Source organism: Colias eurytheme, chromosome 6 (assembly GCF_061535395.1).
Source record: "Colias eurytheme isolate Ceu_HAF_F1 chromosome 6, ilColEury1 Martin Lab GWU primary, whole genome shotgun sequence".
NCBI lineage: Eukaryota > Metazoa > Arthropoda > Insecta > Lepidoptera > Pieridae > Colias > Colias eurytheme.
The window spans coordinates 11,273,963-11,291,994 of NC_142985.1; the positions used below are offsets into that span (position 1 = coordinate 11,273,963).

At 35.5% G+C, this 18,032-nt stretch overlaps 1 protein-coding gene across 1 annotated transcript in view; it reads left to right on the plus strand.

The window, feature by feature from the left end:
- Klp31E (kinesin-like protein 31E) overlaps positions 1–18,032 on the plus strand; it is an 80,159-nt gene that overhangs the window by 14,043 nt on the left and 48,084 nt on the right. The window contains exon 3 of the mRNA XM_090103165.1: positions 4,627–4,855. Within this exon, the coding sequence (XP_089959291.1) occupies positions 4,627–4,855 (229 nt within the window). The remainder of the gene's footprint in view (positions 1–4,626; positions 4,856–18,032) is intronic.

Here is an 18,032-nt window from a genome sequence, read left to right on the forward strand (position 1 = left end):
AGTTTGCTAGAAAATCGTCCACGCCAGCTTAACTGTCAATTTTCGGTAGTGAAACATAAAAAAAAATTTGTTGCTCCTCACATCGTTCACTGGCACAGTGTACGGAGCCAGCAACAAAATAGAAACCGGAAGTAGAGTTAATTTTGAAACCGGTTTGCTAGAAAATCGTCCACGCCAGCTTAACTGTCGATTTTCGGTAGTGAAACATAAAAAAAAATTTGTTGCTCCTCACATCGTTCACTGGCACAGTGTACAGAGCCAGCAACAAAATAGAAACCGGAAGTAGAGTTAATTTTGAAACCGGTTTGCTAGAAAATCGTCCACGCCAGCTAAACTGTCGATTTTCTCTAGTGAAACATAAAAAAAAAATTGTTGCTCCTCACATCGTTCACTGGCACAGTGTACAGAGCCAGCAACAAAATAGAAACCGGAAGTAGAGTTAATTTTGAAACCGGTTTGCTAGAAAATCGTCCACGCCAGCTTAACTGTCGATTTTCGGTAGAGAAACATAAAAAAAAATTTTTTTGCTCCTCACATCGTTCGCTGGCACAGTGTACAGAGCCAGCAACAAAATAAAAACCGGAAGTAGAGTTAATAAATTGACGAATTTCTAGCAAACCGGTTTCAAAATTAACTCTTCTTCCGGTTTCTATTTTGTTGCTGGCTCTGTACACTGTGCCGGTGAACGATGTGAGGAGCAACAAATTTTTTTTTATGTTTCACTACCGAAAATCGACAGTTAAGCTGGCGTGGACGATTTTCTAGCAAACCGGTTTCAAAATTAACTCTACTTTCGGTTTCTATTTTGTTGCTGGCTCTGTACACTGTGCTAGTGAACGATGTGAGGGGCAACAATTTTTTTTTTATGTTTCACTACCGAAAATCGACAGTTAAGCTGGCGTGGACGATATTCTAGCAAACCGGTTTCAAAATTAACTCTACTTCCGGTTTCTATTTTGTTGCTGGCTCTGTACACTGTGCCGGTGAACGATGTGAGGAGCAACAAATTTTTTTTTTATGGTTCACTACCGAAAATCGACAGTTAAGCTGGCATGGACGATTTTCTAGCAAACCGGTTTCAAAATTTACTCTACTTCCGGTTTCTATTTTGTTGCTGGCTCTGTACACTGTGCTAGTGAACGATGTGAGGAGCAACAATTTTTTTTTTTATGTTTCACTACCGAAAATCGACAGTTAAGCTGGCGTGGACGATATTCTAGCAAACCGGTTTCAAAATTAACTCTACTTCCGGTTTCTATTTTGTTGCTGGCTCTGTACACTGTGCCGGTGAACGATGTGAGGAGCAACAAATTTTTTTTTTATGTTTCACTACCGAAAATCGACAGTTAAGCTGGCGTGGACGATTTTCGAGCAAACCGGTTTCAAAATTAACTCTACTTCCGATTTAGATTTTGTTGCTGGCTCTGTACACTGTGCCAGTGAACGATGTGAGGAGCAACAAATTTTTTTTTTATGGTTCACTACCGAAAATCGACAGTTAAGCTGGCGTGGACGATTTTCTAGCAAACCTGTTTCAAAATTAACTCTACTTCCGGTTTCTATTTTGTTGCTGGCTCTGTACACTGTGCTAGTGAACGATGTGAGGAGCAACAAATTTTTTTTTTATGTTTCACTACCGAAAATCGACAGTTAAGCTGGCGTGGACGATATTCTAGCAAACCGGTTTCAAAATTAACTCTACTTCCGGTTTCTATTTTGTTGCTGGCTCTGTACACTGTGCCGGTGAACGATGTGAGAAGCAACAAATTTTTTTTTATGGTTCACTACCGAAAATCGACAGTTAAGCTGGCGTGGACGATATTCTAGCAAACCGGTTTCAAAATTAACTCTACTTCCGGTTTCTATTTTGTTGCTGGCTCTGTACACTGTGCTAGTGAACGATGTGATGAGCAACAATTTTTTTTTTATGTTTCACTACCGAAAATCGACAGTTAAGCTGGCGTGGACGATATTCTAGCAAACCGGTTTCAAAATTAACTCTACTTCCGGTTTCTTTTTTGTTGCTGGCTCTGTACACTGTGCCGATGAACGATGTGAGGAGCAACAAATTTTTTTTTTATGTTTCACTACCGAAAATCGACAGTTAAGCTGGCGTGGACGATTTTCGAGCAAACCGGTTTCAAAATTAACTCTACTTCCGGTTTCGATTTTGTTGCTGGCTCTGTACACTGTGCCAGTGAACGATGTGAGGAGCAACAAATTTTTTTTTATGTTTCACTACCGAAAATCGACAGTTAAGCTGGCGTGGACGATTTTCTAGCAAACCGGTTTCAAAATTAACTCTACTTCCGGTTTCTATTTTGTTGCTGGCTCTGTACACTGTGCCAGTAAACGATGTGAGGAGCAACAAATTTTTTTTTATGTTTCACTACCGAAAATCGACAATTAAGTTGACGTGGCCTGTGTTATTTTTGGCGCCAATGAAAAAAATTCAAAATTTTCACTGTTTTTATGCAGCAACAAATTAGCAACAAATTCACCTGCATTTTTGCAACGATCCATCCCTTTTTCCAATTTCTTCACGCTACCTTAACGTTAAGCTAGAACTGTTGCTGATTTTCAGCGAACGGGTTGAGCAACAAAATCGTCATTATAGCAACTAATTAGCAACAAATAAGCAACAAATTCTGGTGTTGTTTTTTTTTAATTTCGCTAATTTTTCATCGCCAGCTTTACGTACCTAAGAAGTTATAAGGCATAGCGCGTGTAAGGCTTCCGTATCCATAACTGAAGGGCCGTGGATGAATGGCGCTATTGACGCATACGCATGCGCGTGTGTGCTCTACGTGTGACCCTTACGCATGTGTGCGTGCGCAGCTCGTTATCCCAGACTGCGAGTCGCTTCCGATCGTTGCCTCTTGGCATTACGTTTGGATTACAGGGAGTGTGATGACTCCTGACATTTATTTTCGGCCGTCGTAATTAGTCATGTTCATTCCACTTGTTAACAGATGGTTTCGTCACATCCACACGTGGTATGTTGGGAGATAAAGTTTGAGCATAAGTTTATTAATGTCGCGATCGAGGTTTTGCTGTTTAATTCAAACAATCAGTTTGTTTTACGTAAAAAATTACCAGAGTTTACATAACTTGACACAAGAAGGTCCCTCGAATAACACCATTAAGGTTTTTCCTACAAAATATATTTTTGGCCACTTAATTTAAGTCAATGTTAAAATTGAAATAAATTTAATGTTGTTAATTAACATGACAGTGTCGCAATCCTCTATAATGGGTCCGAAATTATTTGCTAATTAAATAAATCGTGGCTTACATTATCTGTGCTCGATCTGTTTGACGGATAACTCACTCTCTGTCAATATTGTGCGCGTGACCGGGGTTGATGAAACCGAAAGTTGTTCATATTGTTCCAATTCATGTAATCTTAGGCATAGAAGAAGCTGACACTAAAGAGATTTAGTGTTTGTAATCTGCTATGTCCTGAATATGTTTTGAAATGATACATTAAATTGTAATGTTTCGCTTATTTTTCTATTCTTCCCAGTTTCCAATTTTTGGCATCATTTTTAGACAAATATGTTAATTTTGAAATTAGATCAACCTTTAATTTAAAATTATCAATTGATTGAATTCGGTTGCTCTAAATATGTACTTTCGTTCTCTACACCAAAAAATACCCTTCAAAAACTACTTGAATTAATATTCCGCCCACATTACGCGCAATATGCGTAAAGAGTACGAATTACCTAATTGTGCGTTCAGACGTGTAATTCCTTCGTTAATCTTTATGGGTCATCATTGTGCAGTCATCGGGGTCAGGGATCGCTCGAGACTCGGAAAGAATTTTAGAGATATTGGATCTTTGCACATTTTGTAACTTATAGGTCAATTACTGTAGTATACGTGAATTTTGCTTACCTTCCAGAATTTATGTTCCTACATTTAATTAATTTACATTTTTATAAATCATTCTAAACTGTACGATATATTTAGGTATATTAAATTTTACCAATATAACCATAAAACCTGCACCTTACATGTCATTAGGGCTTCGAATAATTTCACGAAATCTTTTTAGCCTTATTCAGTTTTAAATAAAACTAATGTCTTATTTCAAAATGAACCGTGCAAACTTAATATCACACAACTTCCTTTGAAATAATGTACCAACATCCGATTAAGCCCGTATTTGATAAATTAAAGCTATTAATTACCACACTAGGCCCGGATGTACCATTGTCTAGTGTGAAGAATCGTGACAATGCTGGTTCACATGTTACCAACATGATATCGATGACATGTTATAGCTTATACTTATTTTTAATTTTTAAATATAAAGAGTATTTCTGAAATGTAAAATAATAATTTCTTGAGCTATGTTCATAGAAATGATGCCATTTTACTTTTAGATTACTGTAAATCGATCCTGTTATGACTGTTAGCTGTGTACTAAATTATGTCCATGGAAACCTATATTTATTTCTGAACAATAGACAGATCGATCTTTTGTCTACGTTCTATAGCTGTGTCTATAGATAAAACCTATGTAACAAGTAATCATAGAATTTTCGAAGCCAACAGTGTCTCTGGCTGAGCTATTTTAAATGTGTTTTAAACGTGTTCTGATCTATTTCTTCTTTACAGAATCAGACCTCAGACGTCAGCCGAGGTTCTCGAAGGATGTGGAATATGTGCGCGAGCTGGTGGGCCAGCTGGCGAGGGTGGGGTCGCTCTGGGCTCGGAGCGAGCGTTCACATTCAATTATGCCTTCGAACCCTCGGTGTCGCAGAAGGAGGTGTACGACACCTGCGTCAGGAAACTTGTGGAGGCAGCCCTCGATGGATACAACGCTACCGTGCTTGCTTATGGACAGGTTAGTTTGCCTTTAGCATCAGAAGATGTTTGCACCAGTCCATAGATGAGATTCAGCTCTAAAAATAAGATCGTCTTTAAAACTGATCCGTTTTGCTTTTCTACTAATATTGCCAATACCAGAAGTATACAACGCAGTGTGCTTGATTGCGTATTGGTCGTAAATGCTTAAACTATCGTCCAGCCCAATATGTTACAGCTCTGAAAGGGCGCCTAAACACGCAATATAACTGACAATGCAGTCTTGGTTCTTGCGTGTATATGAACGGCCTTAGATAGATGTGACGCAACCTTTTTCTCCGAACTTAGTTAATTTTAGCTATGGGTCAAAGTTACCGGTTAGTTAAGGTAAGCGTGGGTCTGGAAAAATAATATTAAGTTTTGTATACGAACATATATCATGGAGTAAGAGGAAGGGCTCCTTATAGTAGAGTGCCGTAAGGCATAAAAATGGTCAAACCTCGGAACCCAGGGCCAGTCAATGAATCTGTATATCAAGTATGAGACTGCATTATTAAAACCTCAAATAAAAAAGTTAAAAAAAAAAATTGACCGATCTCGATTTACAACAATTTTTAACAACAATTTACTGAAAAATGAGAGGCGGAAGGGGGAAAAAGTGTTTATAGTGAAAAATTTAATTTTATTTGTAATAAATTATATGTGCAGAGTAACTTCAATGTTAATTTATTAGATTATCGTAAAAAATAAGTTACAAAAAAAATTTATCATTAACTATACACATTGTTACATCATTGTACATTATTGTCGTCGTCGTCGATCTCGTTGATATAGATTGTAGGTGAAGGATTAGTGCAGCTGTCACCATTGCATTCTAAGCAAGCTGCAGTGCAGTTTATTCCACTTTTCCTGCACCCACAAGATGCTCCACATCCTGTTTTGCATGAGCTTGGTGCTTCTTTTTCACAAAAGAAGCACCTAGTTTTCCAATCAAAATCAATTGAAGTAGCTGTTCGAAGCTTTTTTTTAGGTGGGGAGCATGCAGATGTGGTGTTCTTTTTTTTAATTAAGAATTAAGTAATGCATCCTTTATTAATATATTTTTGTCTGCATACCGAATGCACGTAGACAAAGTCGCGAGTATTTATATACTGAGAAAGTCCATCCCCTCTTTTCGCAGATGCAGCTTTTAATGATGATATGCCTCTAGTGACTTTTATAATATCTCCTAGTTCAGAGCTTAATTCAGTTCTAGATCCGATTTTATCACAAATGAGCTTCATCATTGCTTGTACATCAATACTGGATGGTTCACCCATTGCGACACGTGGCTGCAACAACAAATATTAGTAATATTAATAACTAACTTTTACATAATTAATGATTTATATTATTAAATTCTACTATTTTATTCTAACTTTTAACATCGATTTATTACAAAATATTTATAACTGTTTTCAAAAGCATGTAATATAAATGAAAAACAAATACTTACAATTTATGCCACTATTTTTAAAACTCAGTAATGTTCAGTAATTAACTTTTATCACACTCACTGCACAATAATATATAAACATTAATTTTTAATAAACAAAAATCTGAAATAAATATTTTTCGGAACGAAAACAACAGCTACGTATTAAGTCTAGCAAGTTACAACGTGTACTATCCTGTGAGGGCCCGCCATGAGCCCATGAACAATACCGAACAGCTGCTGTTATCCCCTCTATTCTCCAACCCGACCTTCATCGGTATATCTGCAGTCCCTAAAGATCCAAGATCAAGTTTTCAAGTTTGTAATAGCTGTTGTTCTTTATGACTTTTGACTAATATAAATCAATGAAAACTCCAAAAAATTAATAATCTTATCTTCTTATATATAAAAATGAATCGCAAAATGTGTTGGTAAGCGCATAACTCGAGAACGGCTGAACCGATTTCGATAATTCTTTTTTTATTATATTCCTTGAAGTACGAGGATGGTTTTTATGTAGAGAAAACGTAAATATGTACCACGGGCGAAGCCGGGGCGGACCGCTAGTCTTATATATAAAAATGAATCGCAAAATGTGTTGGTAAGCGCATAACTCGAGAACGGCTGAACCGATTTCGATAATTCTTTTTTTATTATATTCCTTGAAGTACGAGGATGGTTCTTATGTAGAGAAAACGTAAACATGTACCACGGGCGAAGCCGGGGCGGACCGCTAGTCTTATATATAAAAATGAATCGCAAAATGTGTTGGTAAGCGCATAACTCGAGAACGGCTGAACCGATTTCGATAATTCTTTTTTTATTATATTCCTTGAAGTACGAGGATGGTTTTTATGTAGAGAAAACGTAAATATGTACCACGGGCGAAGCCGTGGCGGACCGCTAGTTGTTTATAATAATTTTTAAAAAAATTGAGAGCGCGAAAAAAATTTTTTTTAACATTTTTCTATATACTATTAAAAACATATTTTCAAGGTTTATATTAAGATTCATTGACTGGCCCTGGATTCCGAGGTATAAACCTTACGGCGCTCCACTATTACTATAACAAAGAATATATGATTCTCAATATTAAAATAGAAATAAAAGGATATAAAACATAAAATAATTAAATTATGACTCGTTGTTTGATAAACATAACCCAATAACGTTACAATGTAACAGTACCATCTGCGTCATTGGTCCTGTAATTAGCCTGTTTGATGCCGTTATTTCTGTAGTAGGAAGCATGCCACCGGATGCACAATTATCTTCGGAATACGTCTTATTTCTTCTTTTACCACTTAAATATACCTACTGGAAAACTATATCTGGAAATTGTATTCCTGGTCTTCGTGAATGTTTCTCTTTATAGAAGAAAGTGAATCGTCGATCTAGTAATTCATTATGTATGGATATGGATGGAAATGCATATCGCCATTTCTACAACAATGCAAGGAACAGCTTTGTTCGCAAAGCTAACCCGACCCGCATTGTGTACGCTAGATAGCATTGTCTTATTATATGTGGCAATGCATCCAGTGGATGTGGGAAGTGTGAATTGGGCCTCGAATTCTTTTGTTCTTGCCTCTCGTGGCGTGACCTTTGTTAAGTACTGGCTAATCAAGTTGTGCGACTCATCCACGTTTAGGCTTTTCGTGCGAAGTTGTCAGCGTTTCAGGAACAATACGGTTTTTGATCGATGAATGCGAAATGTGTTTCAGAATGTTTTCGTCTTGTATTAGAACGCTCATGCAACATGCACCCGTGAATAATAATGAAAACCGGTTGCATTACATGATCAGGAACAATTGATGCAACATATTTAATTTTTACAATAAAATTATACGTCTCTAGTTGTTATCGTATATTCAAAAATAACAACAAAAGTACGCGATGGTGAGAGCCTAAGATGCTTTTGGGCACATCGGATTATACGTCTAGTTTCACTGTGGAGTAGGATAAGGGAAGGATATTCGGTTACTGTTAATTCTGTTTTATCAAACAGCAATACGAATGGGTAGATAATATACAAACAAAGGATCAAGAGTCCAAAGGTCCATTTAAGGTCCATTAGTCAGTTGTCAATTAAACTTAATGATGGTTGATAGATCTACAGAACTGCAGGCATATTTATAAATTGTAGTGGATTTTATTAAAAGTAAACGTAGCCTTAGGTAATACTTAATTACGTGCGTCATACATTCGTGCCCCTAGCTGTATTTAGTAACCCCTTTTATAGCCGGGAAGTCCATTTAGGGTGCAATTTGCAGGTAAAATAATTATTGCATTCGAGTGCATTTTACGATTCATCGTATGATTGAAATCAGTGTTTTTAAAACATACATCCATATTTTTACCAGACCTTACCATATTTTTCTTTAAGCATTTTGAAATTATCATGGCCTTGAACTCGCACAAGTTCAAGTATAAATAATTAAGTTTATTAAAATTCAACATATTGTGCGACTGTTTCGATGAAATTGATAACAGAGACGGAGATGTATTTTTATGATAAGAAAAAAAAATATTTACAAAATCAAGTTTGTTAAGACAAACTTTAAGCTAAATGAAAAGTAGCTTAATATTAATTTCCAACCCAAATGGAAAACCAGCCCATACATAACATAGGTACTAATGTAACACCTTTTCACTAAACAACAAAGTTTCGCAGTAAGCCGCATTTTTCACGGAACACACTCCAACGCTTTTGGCATCGCTCCTCAAAGTTTTATTAAATTTCACGTCAAAGCCGGAGTTGTGAAATTTCAAACTGCATTAGCTTTATTGGCGTAAAATCCGTTTTCCGGCACTAATTACGTTTACTAACGAAGTTGGGGCAAAAATTATTGCACTACAGTTACTGTAAAAGTTCTTGGTTGATTATTGTAAACTTATTCTATACTAATATTATAAAGTTGAAGAGTTTGTATGGATGCGCTAATCTCAGGAATTACGGAACCGGTTATAAAAATTATTTCACTGCTGGATAGCCCCTTTATACTGGCTATATTCTATATATCATCAAGCTAAGACCAATAATAGCAATGCTGGTAAAACCGCGGGGAACAGCTAGTCAATTTATATAGCCCTTAATTCAATATATCCTATTGAATTAAACTGAACGAACAGTTCTTGTTAATCCTAATTAACCAAATAATTAACACACCCACTTAGGGCTCGATAGTGCCTCAGTTGCGAAAACAATTTATTGAGAAAACTTCGAGGCCGTCTCGTTCTTTGCCCACCTATTTGTTTGCTAATGGTCTAAGATCCGAACATAAGGCGAAATTCAACGGCGTGATAATAGAATGAGACCAATTTTATAATTAACTAGCGGTCCGCCCCGGCTTCGCCCGTGGTACATATTTACGTTTTCTCTACATAAGAACCATCCTCGTCCTTCAAGGAATATAATAAAAAAAGAATTATCGAAATCGGTCCACCCGTTCTCGAGTTATGCGCTTACCAACACATTTTGCGATTCATTTTTATATTATAGACTAGCGGTCCGCCCCGGCTTCGCCCGTGGTACATATGTATTTACGTTTTCTCTACATAAAAACCATCCTCGTACTTCAAGGAATATAATAAAAAAAGAATTATCGAAATCGGTTCAGCCGTTCTCGAGTTATGCGCTTACCAACACATTTTGCGATTCATTTTTATATATAAGATTTAGTCTAAAAAATGTATTAAAAATGGGTTGACTGGGAAAATCCTGGACAGGACATTTTTAATGAATTAAATTTTTTTTATTTATTTTTATTTTTTATTAATTGCAGTTTCGAGATAATAATAGTCCGGGATACATCGCCCATTTTTGCAAGTGATTACTATCAAGCTAATTTTTCGTGAGTAGCTTTATTTTGATGAGATGCCCAATAATTTCATGTACGAAACTCTCGATTGTGGTAGCTTACGGAGATAACAAGGATAAAAATTTTTGATTTGACGGTTCTCAAATATTTATTACGCAATTTGTAGGACAATATGTCTGTTGAATTAAATAAGTATTAAATAAGTGAAAATAAAAAAATCAGCTGGTTAGTAATCATTTATGATGACTTCGTTATCGATACACATTGGAAAGGGGGACTCTTTGATCAAACCATAGATTTTGTAGGACAAATATTTTTTCGAATAATTTAGATAATTATCTTGAGATTGAACAAAAAAAAACATTCAGTTAGTAATTAATATTTGAGAACCATCAAATCAAAATATTTTATCCTTGTTTCCTCTGGTAGCTACCACAATCGAGAGTTTTGTACATGAAATTATTGGGCATCTCATCAAAATAAAGCTACTCACGAAAAATTAGCTTGATAGTAATCACTTGCAAAAATGGGCGATGTATCCCGGACTATAAAACAATTTTGTAATAAAACAGTGCTGACATATTTTTTTTTTCATCATCCTATCAAGTGAAAGTAACTGGCACCGACATACCTGTTTATACCTGCCAACCTAGCCGTTTGTCCCGGTAAATATTAGAAAACGACTATGACTGCACATTCTGTAGGTTTCATACTTTAAGTCTATTATATTTTTTTTTATTATCTTGATACTGCAATTAATTAAAAAAAAATGTTTTTTTTTTTAAATTCATTAAAAATGTCCTGTCCAGGATTTTCCCAGTCAACCCATTTTTAATACATTTTTTAATAGACTAAATTAATTATAAAATTGGGCTCATTCTATTATCACGCCGTTGAATTTCGCCTTATGTTCGGATCTTAGACCATAATATCTGTCACGCACACATAGTTTACCAATGTGGTCTTTTATTCTTTCGACTGTGACGTCATTAAGGTAAGATGGTGGTCGGAGAATGTTGGAAAAATTGTTAGGAGTATGTACGGATACGTCCATGTCATGTTAATTAATAAATGCGTTTTAAAGACTTTTGTCTTATGAAATAGATATTTACAGTATTAGTATCTATTACATAAGACAGTACAGTTGAACGGTAGAATATGATCCTGAAATATGCTTTATTCTTTAATAATAGGTATATATAGGTACAATAACAATGTACGCTGAAACTATTTAGATACGTTTTGACTTGTGGTTGAGCGGTTAACGTTCCCGTTCAAGTTAAATTATAAGCCTTATTTCTAATCATATAACAAATATAGAACTAAGAGATACATTACGTGATATTATATATTATTTCTAATTACAAAACTTCCTAACATTGTAATACATTCATTAATGTGATGCAGCCGCATTCAATTGTCACCCAACTTGGCGATTGCGGAAATTTTCTTCAGCTCATAAATAAACATGTACTGAATATATTACTTTATGTACAGCAAAAAACATATGATGTATTCAATACAGTTTTGGCAAATATTTAAATTTATAATTGATGTTTATTTTCCGCTCATTCAAACATTTAACTTGACTAAGATATCGATGATAAATAAAAGTATTTTTTTTTAAAGAATTATCGGAAATATATGAACTTAAATATCAAGTTCTTCGATCACCAATACCGATAGTGTTGGCTATATTAGGTCATACCAGAAAAAAGGAGCGTGTGTGCCGAGCACACGTGTCAGAAATGAAACTTCTTTGGCAAGATTCAAAGATATCAAAATACTTTACTCGATGACGTGACGGTATTGCTATGACGCGACCTTGAAATTTTACTCTCAACGCACCTAAAGAGGTTTCACTTCAAAAAAGTTTTGCGTATATGCCATCGATGTTTAGCTCTCTAGCCGGGGATGTTTTCAGCTTCCAAAAGGTTAACTTTTCACGGGCGGTAAGCGACTTAACCTTGGCCCATTTGGCATCAGTGGAGAAGAAATATTGAACGGTAGCGTCGTTTGGGTTTTAAGTGTTAAACATTGCAATTGTTCTAGCCATTGTTTATATTGTAACAAAAAGAGTATGTTAGGGCATAGAATTAAGGCTTTTTCTGCTATTTACTGCATTGTATTCCCATTATTGTTTTTCTTTTTGACAAAAACATAATATGAAAATTTTTACTAGTTTATAAGTGTTATATCGTCCGTCTTACTTTCATCATATAAAATACATTAAATTCATTTCATTCTCACTTATCGAAAGGGTATCTTACATTTCATTTACAAAGAAATTAATTGCGGTTGTGATGGTGCCATAATTAAAATCGAAAAAGCTCCATCAAAGCTCTATAAAAATTAAAAAGGGATTTGTAACCCGCCTAGTAACAGTTCGCGTGCAATACGGTAGTTTGCAGCACTGTATGATTACGTAATAAAATTGCCTATTGTACCACGATAAGATATGAAAGGGTGAAGAAACGGTGAGTTGGAATTAGGTTAAAACTAAGGTGATTGGACGGGAGAAGCTATATAAATAAAGAAAAGGGATTAGGGCTAATCGGACTTTCTAGCGCTTTTGCTAGCAGTTGTGAAGAGTGATCGTTTTGTTTATTAGTTGGGAATGAAGACTGATGACTTGTACTGACTTCTAAATATTAAGGATGCTTTAGGCTACTATCGTCAAATTAGAGTATTTAGAGAAGGTCTAAAGTGGAATAAATAGGAGTATTTTATTTTAGATTGGCTTATTTCTCGGTATGCTCCTGTACGTATATATATATTGATTACGTTTATATAGTCTGAACTCTAAATTCTAAGAAAAACTACCTTCGTAATCAAGAGTAATTAGCATACACAATATATAAGTTCACATTTAATCCCACTCGACCCTTGCCATTACACCTAAAGGACTATATTAAATATCAGCCTCTGTTACGGTCTGTTTAATTGAGAGCAATTGGTATAATGTTCAGTGTGCGAAGGTAATACACACACAAGGAACGTAGGCTATCAGATGCTATGCGTGCGGTCGTTGACATTGCAATTTTCATTTTTCATTGTTTGTATGGTAATTATCGAGGCGCCTGTTACATGTAATGACTGTGTTGCACCAATCAAAACTAGAATATAAGGGTGTTTATTGAACTTGTAACTAGCATACTGATGAATGTAGTCCAATTCATCAATAAAAGCAGATAGATCTTTACGTGTTAAGCGCATGCTTAAGAATTGTTACGTGAAAAAGAAATAAACGTGTAGGGCCACTTTTACAACTGGGTTCCGTTTAGGTTTGATACTATGTTATCTCTCCTTGTTATATATGTTACGGCTAAAGGTAGGTGAGAACATAAACTTAAGATTAGCCGGCTAAACTTAGGTTTATTTTCGACGAGGTGTTAATGTTAGTTTGTTCTATCTTTAGCCGGCTAAACTTAAGTGTAACCGCAGGCCCGTGGCTAAAAATGTCGGGGTGGGTAGATTTGGTTACTATAATACATGTAAGGAACAGGGCGAGTGTTTTCTGGCACTTCGCCGGCTGCTGCCGCAGCACGCTCGCTGCGCTCGCTCGGCTCGTGCGGGTCTTAAGAGTTCTAACCTAACCTAACCTAGCCACCAGCTTTCTGCCCTGAGTCGGGGTGGGTAGATTTGGTTACTATAATACATGTAAGGAACAGGGCGAGTGTTTTCTGGCACTGTGCGGGCCCCTCAAGCCCTCCACCGGCCCGGCGCTAACCAAATCTACCCACCCCGACATTTTTAGCCACGGGCCTGCGGTTACACTTAAGTTTAGCCGGCTAAAGATAGAACAAACTAACATTAACACCTCGTCGAAAATAAACCTAAGTTTAGCCGGCTAATCTTAAGTTTATGTTCTCACCTACCTTTAGCCGTGACATATACAATAGGTAACGTATAATTTACAATTCTCGATAGTAACTGGTTAGTTATCTGCCAATCCATACTAATATTATAAATGCGAAAGTAACTCTGTCTGTCTGTCTGTTACTCAATCACGCCTAAACTACTGAACCAATTTGCATGAAATTTGGTATGGAGATATTTTGATACCCGAGAAAGGACATAGGCTACCTTTTATTGCGAAATATGTACCACGGGCGAAGCCGGGGCGGTCCTCTAGTTCCAAATATGTGGTTTCACTCGCGTGAATAGATTTTCATCGATCATCGATTAATCAATCCATATGTATATTTTCAAATAGATGTATATTACTCCGGCTATCTCATACTTTCGTCCCTGTAAATAAAATTGAAAGAAAATCAAAATGAAATGCTTGCACAAAAAAGTAGAAAAACTAGATCCAAAGCGAACATTTTTCCTATAAATGCGATGCACTTTACAGGGTTTCACTTGAGGGTCCTTATTCCTATCACCGCGGTCTCTAAAGAGGTCTTCAGCAAATTAAGGATCTGTTGAGACAATCTTGACGTATGCTCCATTTAATAAATAACCCTTCTACTGCGCTGTTTTATCCGCTTTACCATATTTTTATCCTTTCCGCAGAAAGGGGTTTTCTTTTCCGTATATTCGTTTGTTTCAATGTAATATTTCTTAATGTAAGCCTGAGAGACAATGGATTCGTCATTTTGGGGGATTGTACCTATTGTTCTCTTAGTTATGTATATAAAACTCATTTATTCCGTTTCTTGTCCTATATATTGGACCTTATGAATTTATAACCTTAGGTATCATATCCTATTTGTTGTAATAATAATATGTTGAAATTTTTTTGCCTATTAATTTTTTACCTGACACACCAGACGAATATCCATTAGCGTTATAATAAGAAGCTATAGCGAAAACAATACCTATGTAAGGTGACAAATGGAATGGAAATTAGTTGGAGGAATGGTTGATAATATGCGAGTGAAGATGCTGGGAGAAACCCTATTATTTATAAAGTCAAATGTATTTACTTCCATTTATATAACACGTGTATTATTTCTCACGTCGAAGATTGATCGATATGCTGATTGTCATCCATAGTTATAGTAAAGCGATAGTTATGTAGGTGCTGTTCATGTTTTGAATTCAATATCATTTTTATTACCTTACCACCTACCTTTATTGATTTATTCATACCTTTTATGGTATAGTTATCTATGGGTAGGTGTTAAGTAGAAGTCACCTATAAAATGAGTGTTTTCCTCATTGTTAGGAATTCAAATTTTATCTTTCGCATCTCTACATGCAATAAATGAAAATTAGTCAATTAATGATTGACTTAATAAGATGTTCTAGAGCTAGCGCGCAAGAGCAACTTTTGTCTCCGCAACTATTTTGTCTCTCCCATCAACTCTAAGTTGCGTCGCTACGTGCGCGCACTTTCTTACTAGCCCATAGAGTTGATGGGAGAGACAAAATAGTTGCGGAGACAAAAGTTGCTCTTGCGCGCTAGCTCTTAAACTCCTTGTTTACGTATAATATCGACTAGTCACTAGAGGGTGGTTGACTAATTTTCGTTAAATTTTAAAAGACTTACCTAATATGTGTTTATACCATCGTTTCTGTATTATATGGATTATATCTACAAAATATTTTCTTAATATAAATGAATCAACTATCATCCATCCGTTACCATGCGCAGCCAACCAGAGCATGTAATTATTGCAACTAAGTTCATGCAATTTTTTACTTTCTTTTAAAAATAGGAGAGGCAAAACTTTGGACAGAAATTTTTATTCACTTTTGTCTCATTAAATGTAAACATTTAAAAAAAATGAAGACAGGAAAATGAGCCAAGATATAAAAGGCAACTTAACTCGCAGTTTTTGCAAAGTAAGTACGAATACCTTCAAGTTGAAATAGGTAGGTACATTATATTCATGGACCCAATACCCACTTGTCTATAATTAATCATAGTATCCGAATTCCAAACAGCCTACAATCAATAATTATAACAAAAACGTACAGGTGACGCGTGCCGATTTGCATCGTCGATCAATTAACGATTATAAACCTTAAGACCTAAGTGATAAGAGTGATATATCGATAATGCTACTGGCCACCCACGTATGCCGCGTCCACGCTAATTGCTATGCGTGAAGTAATTTTTTGTCGAAGCTACCGCGAAGTGAACTGTCATGAAGTTCCCCTTTAAAAAGCAGCCGTTCGCTACGACCGCGACGATATCATTCATCGTATTTATATTGAAAATTTGTCAGACAGTTTTGCTGTCGTTTTTGCAATTACTTACCAAATTTAATATCTCCTCGGAGTGGTTGCGAAAACACATTGTTTTTAACTTGTACAGATGCGGTAACTTTTGCTAATTTGAATTTGAGGAGATTGCGAAGGCTAAGTGTCACCAAAATAAGTAAAATTTTGATACTAAATTCGCAACCCTCAACTCATTCAAAGGTTAATCCATCACTGTAAAAAAAATTAAGTTATACGCTATTTAACAGATTTAATAAAATTAAAATATTTGTTTTAATTAATTATTTATTAAAATTTTGTTTCTTAAAATATAATAACCCTTAGGGCCGATTTTTCAATGCTTGGATAAAACGTATTAGTCGAATAATGTATAAAACTACTATTTTAAAAACGTATTCTAATTGCCCGTATTTGACAGTTTACGTGACATTTTAATATTATCGTGTAATACTTTATTGGACGGATAAGTTTTATCCAGGCATTGTAAAATCGGCCCTTAATAATATTAAAATTCCACAGACATCCAAAAACGTTGATTGATATTGACGTTAGAACACTTCAATAATTCTTGCTAATTTTGGGTGTAAATTATCGTCTCAAATATTCTTAATCTAGACACGTTCTAGGATATAATATATAAGTAGCATATTATTTGACGGACGGCTAAAAGAACACAATAACACATGTAACTGTGTCCAAAGAACGACGCTATTGTATAGAAGCTACTAACAATAGACGAACAAATATAGGTGTTATTGGCGGATTTCCGCCACTTGAATTAGGCCCTTTATCTATGTAACTACGTCATAATTTTCCCTAATCAACACACCTTACATACTTGCATATAACTTCTCTATATGTATGTTATATTGTATTGTGTCACAGGGTTTTGTGACGGCAATGATCGACTCAATTTGAAATAAATTCGAAACGGCATGATCAAATATTCAGATTTTTTTATTGGCAGAATGTACGGTAGGTATATACGTAGGTAGAGTACCTCACCCCAAGTCTAAAGTAATACGGGTGTACGCCGTACGGGAAGAACAACGTTTACCGGTTCATCTAGTATTTTCTTTTATAATTTAAATGCAGTATGTACCTATAGAGCGTTTACATATTACTGATACACATATAATAAATGTTATAAGTAGCAATAACTTGAATAAATACTTGAATGATATCTTCAATATACAAATTTGCAGTACAATAGAGGGTCACCTAATTTGAGTTTTGGAAGTCTTCAATGCGTTTGAACTTCCGATGGGTGACGCAATGGAATTTGAGACCGTTATATTAGTAATTATTGGGTTATATTTGGTAGCGTTTTGACAGCTTTTGAATAAGTTTTGACAGAATTACGTCGTGGAAGAATAGTTGATAAACAATAGAAGTTAAATATTTGTTTCAACTTGTAAAGAAATACGATTTCGAATGTTGATGTAAGTAATTCACGTTTGTTTAATGGAGATAGCACGCCAGAAGCAGGTTTAATTTAAATAAAGTGAAAATCAGTACTGCTGGAATATGACTGAACTTCAAAAGCCTCAAAACCTTTTATAACCTTTTAAATTAATTTAGTTTTCCTTCTAATCCGTCTCACGATCTTTTAAAGGAAATAGATTAGTGTCACAGTCGAAAACATACATTTGTAACTTTATTAACGTATTCTTAGAATCGTTGAAATAATCTTCCATAAACGTCGTAGCATCGTCACGTCGTCTTTGATGTTTCTGTTTTATTACCAA